General features: G+C 50.8%; 1 protein-coding gene across 1 annotated transcript in view; it reads left to right on the top strand.

Moving 5' to 3' along the window:
* The window catches only part of UBAP1L (ubiquitin associated protein 1 like), a 22,667-nt gene that overhangs the window by 4,234 nt on the left and 10,077 nt on the right, over positions 1-8,356 (top strand). The window contains exon 2 of the mRNA XM_015412010.1: positions 1,124-1,882. Coding sequence (XP_015267496.1) covers positions 1,124-1,882 — 759 coding nt within the window. The remainder of the gene's footprint in view (positions 1-1,123; positions 1,883-8,356) is intronic.

Genomic DNA, 8,356 nt, shown 5'->3' with positions numbered 1-8,356 from the left:
CTTTAAGACCAACAAAGTTTAATCCTGGGTATGAGCTTTCGAAGTGTGCATGCACACAAAAGCTTATACCCAGAATCAGGGCTATTTTGGGGCAGGAGTGCACAGGAACGGAGTTCCGGCTGGCTCCGGAGCTGGCCATGCCCAGCAGGAACTCATTAGCATAATTGGCCACACCCAACAGCAGAAACTCATTAGGACTGGCTACATGCGGGGTGTGTGGCCTAACATGCAAAGGAGTCCCTGCTACAAAAAAAGGCCCTGGGTTTTGACAACAAACAAGGTAAACAGAATAAGAAGCAAAAGGTGGGTGTGGCTGGATGAGCACACTTCTGGCAACATGGGGGCGCGGCCTAATGTGCTAATGAGCTGTGCTGTCAGGGGTGTAGCCTAATAGGCTGAGTTTCTGCTGTTGGGTGTGGCCTGTTATGCTAATGAGTTCCCGCTGGGCTTTTTCTACCAAAAAAAAGCCCTGTGAAAGCTTATACCCAGAATTAGACTTGTTGATCTTAAAGGTGCCATTGGACTTTGTTGAATTGCTTGGAGAGTGACTGGTCACTCCTGAGTGACCTCCTGCCCACCCCTGGACTAGATAGATGCCCTTTGCTCTGAACTAGCAGAGTTCTGTTCTTAGCAAAGCAGAATCTTTGGTCCTGTATAGGGTTCAGATAAACACAGAGGTCATTTCGGGGGGGATCGCGGGGGATCACAGTTCCCCTGGGTGAGGTACGGGGGGCGGGGCACATGATGAAGCCCCACCCCTTGCTTCCGGCCGCCCCGCTTCCGGCCCTCATTCAGCCAGGAGGAGGCAGGAGAAGAGGGAGGGTAAGTTGCTTCCTCCCCGCCTCTCCCCACCCCTGACTGCCTGGGGCTAGGGAGGGCCTTGGCGGGGCTTCCTCGCACTCCCGCCGGCCTTGCAGGTCCACCGCCGGGCCCCTGATGTCAGGGGGTGTGGCATATGCTAATGAGTTATGCTAATGAGTTCCCCTAGCTGTTTTTCTACGAAATGACCCCTGGCTGAGAATATTCCTAAGTCTTGTCGTTCAGGCCTTATTGGTTCTGTTAGTCCTGCTGCAGAGCCAGGGCTGTTCGTTCAGCGACTCTCCTTTTTCTTCCGTTCCGTCAGCATGATTTCTCGCTAGAGAAGAGGGTCCTGTGTTGGGTAGAGTCCGCCTCGTGGCAAGACACTCCCTGGAGCGACGGGACGACGGATGTCATCCCAACAGCTCCACCTTACTGGCTGTTCATGGTGGACTCAGAAGAAAACAGCCACGAGGAGACCGGAGAGAACACAGCGGAGGAGACTCCCCCTGTGCAGAGATGTGCGAGTCCAGCCGGAGACGACGAAGCTCAGCCGATTGTAAGCGCGAATGGAGACCAGCAGCCTGTGGAGGATGAAGACCCCAAAGGCGAGGGGTCTTCCTCCGCCATCCCCGCAGAAAGCAACCGGAAAGCTCCCCCCGTGTCTGAGGCCAAACAGGGTCCCGGCGCTTTGGCTCGTTTCTTCGGCCTTCCCCAACCAAAACCAAGGACTCCACCGGTCCCGTCGGCTGTCTCTTCGGAGGGCACCTGTCCGAAACCGGCCCTGGTCAAACAAAGCCAGTCTTTACTCTTGCTTAAAAATGTGAAGAACGAGCTGGAACGCGCCAAGGGGAAACTGGCAGCTTTCCTGCGCCCTCTGAGCCATTCTTTTACAGAATCCAGCTTGGCTTCCAGAGCTTTTCCCCTCAGCAATCGCAGCCGGAACAACAGGAACCTGAGACACAGATCTGCCTCGGATTCATCCACAATGGGGACTGTAATGCCCGTGCCCCCGTCTACTATACTACCCCGCGCCTCTTCCGGTTCCATCCCTCCCATTCAAAAGCACAAGCCCACAGTTGCCGTAAGAAACTACTCTTCTCTCCTTTTTTAAATTTTTATTTTAAATTATTTTCTCCAAAAACTGGGACACAAAAGGAAAGAAGGGACGGGGGGAAAGTATTGATTCATCAAGTTTATCAAATCCTATCAATTGTTACGTACAACAAGTAAAGTCAGATGTACAAAAGAATAAACAAGAACTTTCTGAAAGTTAGCAGTAAACTATTAACAATAAAATGATCAGCAGTTGGGCAAACTTCTACACTAAAAGTAAATCATCGTAAAAACCTGAATACTATCTTAGTTGTCTGTCCAAATCTAAATTTTATTCTTGCTAATTATTAAGTACTGATGGAATAAAAAATAAAATATTGAAACTATAATCAATATATTCATCACTTTTAATATGATAGTATTAATATTCAGATAATTCCAAAACTCGGGAAAGAAAAAAAAGTTAACTATTTCCATAATATGAATAATAAGCTTGCCATTTCTGCTGAAATTCTTTCAATGGTCTTCTGTTTATATAATTAGTTAGTTTTGTCAGTGTTGCATACTCAGCTAGTTTTTATTTCTAGGTCTCTATCATAGGACAGTCTCTGTCTTCCATTTTATTGCAAATATTCTGGCAGCTATCAACGTATATCTCAGTAGGTCTTGTGAGGTTCTATCTATATTATCTGGTAGGATTCCCAGTAACATAGTCTCTGGTTTCATCAGGAATTTGGTTTTTAAAATATTTTGAATCTCTTCATGTATGTTTTCCAGTATCTTTTTGTCTTGATGCAAGTCCACCACATATGATGAAAAGTGCCATCTACTTCTTTACCTTTCCAGCCAAGCCCCTTGGGAATTCTTGTCCTTTTTTCCAATATCTTTTGGTGTGACATACCATCAGTAAAACATCTTGTCCCAGTTTTCTCTTAATGCTTGGCAAGCAGTAACTCTAATACTTTTAGTCCATAGGTTCTCCCAGCATTGAAACTGTATTTCCTCACCAAAATGGTGCATCCATTTGATCATGCAGGGCTTGAGAAACGACTCTTCTCTTGCCTTCTTCTTCCTTCTCCTTTTCGTAATGCGGCTGATCCAACCATCCTCCAGTAGTCTTCCTCCAGACTAAGGAATCGTCCCGCAACTTAATTTCAGAGGGTCTCCATCTTGGTCTGCAGTAGAACTGTGAGATTTGAGTCCAGTCGCAGTTTAGAGACGGTTTGAAATCCCGAAAACCGTGTCGGTCTCTAAGCTGCGACTGGACTCAAATCTCGCAGTTCTCCCAACTTCGGTGGCTCTTCAGCCCACAGAAGAGCCACTTTGCTTGGAGGAAGCCTCCTTAGATATGAGGAAGGTTTTGGACTTGAGCCAAAAGGGAAAGCTGGGTAGAAATATTTTAATAAGATAAGAGGGAGGCGATGAAAGCTGCCTTGGGCCCCCCATTGGGGAGAAAGACAGGGTAGAAATGCCATTAAAGAATTAAGCAAATTAACAAATGCAAACACTTGGCTCGGTGGAGAGATGAAGATCCTCCCCGATACTACAGAATCGTAAGAGTGGTATCTAGGTGGTATGAACAATGTACTTTCTTGGGACCTGGTTTTGGAGGTTTTCAGGCAGAGGCTAGATGGCCATCTGACAGCAATGCAGATTCTGTGAACTGAGGCAGACCAAGAGAGGGAGGGCGGGAAGGGTTGCATCAGTGCTTTGTTGTCGTGGCCCTTTCTTACACACCCAGGGAAATGCCGATTGCCACTTTGGGGCCACGAAGCAATGTTTCTCCAGACCGGTTTGACCAGGGATCCTGAAGGGGTTTTTTTGTCATCTCCTGGGCATGGAGCAGGGGTCACTGGGGCTGTGGGGCGGGGGAGGTATCTGTGTATTTCCTACATTCTGCAGGGAGTTGGACTAGGTGACCCTGGAGGTCCCTTTCCATTCTATAATTCCTTGAGTCTATTCTATACTTAAAATAACTCGAGTATGAACATTGACAACGTCGGACTGATCCTGCGGCTGGCCGAAGGTGGTGAATACCTGGAATGAGTCGGGAGTGGCAAATCTTGGCAGGGGGCGGGGAATGGGACGCTTTGCGGCCTCGGCACGGTGCTTCACAGCATAGCACCAGCCGGTGGGTTTCTTCTTCCCCAAAGCAAAGACCCGGCCCTGGCTTTCCTTCATCTCGTTGGCACAGGAGATACTTCAGTAGGTTCCAGGAGGTGTCACCTTTGTTTCTGCAGGGCGGCAGCCATTCGGAAACAGCCGCCTGCATCCTAGGAAGACACTTGACTCGGAACCTCCCGACACTTTGTGATCGACCCCAGCACCCCATGGGTGCCCACAGACCAGCCGCAGGGGTGGCCAAACTTTCTTAAGCCAGTTTGGTGTAGTGGTTAAGTGCGCGGACTCTAATCTGGGAGAACCGGGTTTGATTCCCCCACTCCTCCACTTGCACCTGCTGATGTGACCTTGGGTCAGTCACAAGCTCTGGCACAGCTGTTCCTGAAAGAGCAGTTTGTGTCAGAGTTCTCTCAGCCCCACCCACCTCACAGGGTGTCTGTTGTGGGGAGGGGAAGGGAAAGGAGCTTGTAAGTCACTCTGAGACTCCTTCGGGTAGTGAAGGGCGGGGGTACAAATCCAATCTCCTGTTCTTCTTTTACCTCACAGGGTGTCTGTTGTGGGGAGGGGAAGGGAAAGGAGCTTGTAAGTCACTCTGAGACTCCTTCGGGTAGTGAAGGGCGGGGGTACAAATCCAATCTCCTGTTCTTCTTTTACCTCACAGGGTGTCTGTTGTGGGGAGGGGAAGGGAAAGGAGCTTGTAAGTCACTCTGAGACTCCTTCGGGTAGTGAAGGGCGGGGGTACAAATCCAATCTCCTGTTCTTCTTTTACCTCACAGGGTGTCTGTTGTGGGGAGGGGAAGGGAAAGGAGCTTGTAAGTCACTCTGAGACTCCTTCGGGTAGTGAAGGGCGGGGGTACAAATCCAATCTCCTGTTCTTCTTTTACCTCACAGGGTGTCTGTTGTGGGGAGGGGAAGGGAAAGGAGCTTGTAAGTCACTCTGAGACTCCTTCGGGTAGTGAAGGGCGGGGGTACAAATCCAATCTCCTGTTCTTCTTTTACCTCACAGGGTGTCTGTTGTGGGGAGGGGAAGGGAAAGGAGCTTGTAAGTCACTCTGAGACTCCTTCGGGTAGTGAAGGGCCATGGGGTATAAATGCAATCTCTTCTTCTTCTTCTTCTTCTTCTTCTGTTAGCCCCCCCCCCTTGGGGGACACTTTCTCTGGCCTGCCTGGCATTTGGAGCCATTAGCCTACAGACCAGATGATGTACCGATGAGGTGTCCATTTCCGCAGCTGAAGGGCTGCTGAGAATTATTGAGCCAGTATCCCTCTCGCCTTCAGCCTCTCTAACCGTTCTTCCTAAATCCTCCAAACAACACCCCCCCCCCAGTTGCAAGCAGGCTCTGTGGCTTGTTCTGTTCCTGCCTTCTCCATCGAGGAGGAATCCGGAGGCCACTGACCATCCGGTGACTCCTTTCCCCGTTGACCCTGCTGTCCATCCCCGTTTGGTCTAGCCCAATCTAGACGCCAAGGAATTATTCTTAAGAAACGTTTCTTGGAAGGAGGTGCTGGTCTTGAGCTACTTAGCTTCTAATCCTGCTCAACGGGCAGCCACTCCCCTGGGCTGAATTTAGGCCCTGTCACTCGAAGCTTCCGTGGCCTCCACCAAAGAACGCTGAGAACTTGGGGAGCTGCATGTACGTGCCGAGAACCCTGTTAAGAGACCACCCGCTTCCTTGCTGGTAGTACGGTCCTTAAGATTCCTAGACGGGAAATGTTGTGACAGTGAAACCATTTTCACTCTATGATGCAGAAGTGCCCAAGGGCCTGGTTCACCAAACGATGTCATTGGGTGCGGTCACACGGTCCTTTTGATCGGGGTTTGCCGCTGTTCCCTCCCGCGTTTAAGTTTGCTGATCAGACAGGCAAATCCGCCTGCCGCGCCGAAGTGGGCTCACTCCTGCAATGCTTCCGGGTTTTCCTGCCCCCGGGAAAATCAAGTATTTTCCTGGTACTTGTGCTTGGAATGCGAGATTTCGCCCATCTGGACAGCCATCTTTCGCAATGATTGCGATTAGGGCCTGACCCTAATCGCGGGGTTGTTGTTTTTTTTTTAAAAAAGCTTCCAGTTTGAGCACTTGGGCAAACATGCGCTCAATAAATCCATTATTAAACGTTATTTTTATGTTAATTTCTCTGTTTAAAGTAGGGTTGCCAAATTTTAATTTCCTACCGGCGGGGGGATCTTCTTGCCGGTCCAGGAGCTGCTCGGGGATGCGCGCGCACCGCCAGGACGTCACCCGGAAGTGACGTCACACGCTGGGCGGGGCCACGCCGTTTGAGGGGAAAACAAAGAGTTTTCCCCTCAAACGGCGTGGCTCCGCCCCCAGCGTGCGACGTCACTTCCGGGTGATGCGCACGTGGGGGTGGGGTTTCCCCCGGACCCCGATTCCGGCACGCCGGAAATCAGGGCTCCGAAGCGGGGGATTCCCCGCCCCCCCGGCTGCATTTGGCAGCCCTAGTTTAAAGATAACAGCAGCCGCCCGAGCCTGCCCTGTGGCTGGCAGGATCGCCTGGAGGGACTCGGTGCGGTGGAGGCTCTGCCGCAGCCCCGATGAGCCGAGCTGAGTGTAGCAGCCCTCTTGGCCGGTCTTCCTTTTCCCACTCCTCCGGGGCTGGTCGGGCAGGCGGCTTGCTGGAGCTGTCATATTATCTTTAAACAGAAAAATGAACATAAAATAACGTTTAATAATGGATTTATTAAGCACACATTTGCTCAAGCGCTCAAACCGGAAGCTTTTTTAAAAAAGAAAGAAAGAAAGAAAGAAAGAAAAGAAAGAAAGAAAGAAAGAAAGAAAGGGTAATGCACAGCGATTTTCCTTAGGAGCTGGCAGGCGAGCGGGTGGTGGAAGAGAGGGGCCGGCTGCATCTAATCATCCCAACCCAAAGAAAAATGTTCCCGATTAAATTAAAGCGGGGACAAAGCGGAATTATTTTCCCGTGTGACCACAGCCATTGTATTGAGAACATGGACTTGAATTGGTCTGTGCTGGGTTCGTGTGGTCAGAAGGGACCACAAAGGAAGCCACGAGTCTGTTTTTTGCAAGCAGAAGGTCCCAGATTCAGTCCCTGGGGTCTCCTCTCCATTCAAAACGATCTGATCGGAACAACCAGGGCTGGGAAAGACTTTTTCTGCTTAAACAGCTGTGGTCAGGGGTCTTACGCTAAGTCAATTTCATACACTCCGACTCAGTGGTAGAACCCACATTTTGCGTGCAGAAGGTCCCAGGTTTAATTAACAGTTGGAGAATCTCAAGGGACAGATGCTTGTGTGTTTGTTAAAATGTCTCTAAACTTTCTTAAAGACTCGAGGTGGTAATACGGACAAGTGCATTATCGCGCAACGGCAATGAAAATTCATTAAAAATGGTGTCCCGGATGAGAACTCCTCGGTATTTTATTCCCACTTAGTTAAATAGGGACGGGGTCGGAGTAGGAAATTACCCCAGGGCAAAATGTGCAGATTTCTGTATTGGTTTTCGTTACACTGGGTTGGTTTGTTTATTGCAGACTTTCAGTGGTAGGGTTGCCAGATCCAGGTTGGGAAGCTCCTGGAGATTTGGGGATGGAGCTGGGGGAGGCCAGGGACCTCACTTGGGCACGATGCCACAGAGTCCACCCTCCAGAGCTGCCACATTCTCCACGGGGAACTGATCTCTGTAGTCTGGAGATGAGCCATAGTTCCGGGAGATTCCCAGGTCCCACCTGGAGGCTGGCATCCCTATTAAGTGGCAGCTGGCTATACTCTGGGGACATGGTTTGCTACTGTACAGGTGACAATGCCCTCAGAGGGAGAAGTGCCGGAGCCGCTTTTCTGTCTGCATTCTGCCCCCAAAAGTACAAGCGGAGTAGGGAAATACAGCCCAAGGGTAACCAACAGAGGCTGCGGTCACACGGAGCATTAGCCACGCTACTGAGACGGATGATAGGTGGCTTTTCCGGGCGCGATCATACCGCAACATCTGGGAAGCGTAGAGCTCCCATGGCGAACCCGAGGCTTCCCGCCGAAGATGCGGAGTTAAAAACTAGTACCTCCGAGGTACTAGTTTCCGGAAACCGCGGGGCAAGGGCGGGCGTCTGATCCCATTTCCGGTGGCATCTGGTGCCCGCCCATGTCCCCTCGCAAAAAGGTTGGTTTTTTCCCAAGTCTCCACGGGATGTGCACACGCACCCAACGGCGCATGCGCACACTTCAGTTTAAAAACAAAAACACAACCTCGTTTGCCACGCCGCACCGCTTCGTCGCCGTTGCTGTGAGATCGGCACCTCCCCCCTAACCACGGGACCTCGATCTTGCAGCCGCGGGTTATTTTGCTCCGGGGCAAATAGCCACGCTTCCCCCCCCCCCCCCCCCCTTTTTTCGCCCCCGGGGGCCGGGCCCCCC

Source organism: Gekko japonicus, unplaced genomic scaffold (assembly GCF_001447785.1).
Source record: "Gekko japonicus isolate JY-2015 unplaced genomic scaffold, Gekko_japonicus_V1.1 scaffold864, whole genome shotgun sequence".
Taxonomy (NCBI): Eukaryota; Metazoa; Chordata; class Lepidosauria; order Squamata; family Gekkonidae; genus Gekko; species Gekko japonicus.
This window is presented reverse-complemented; position numbering and strand designations above follow the sequence as displayed.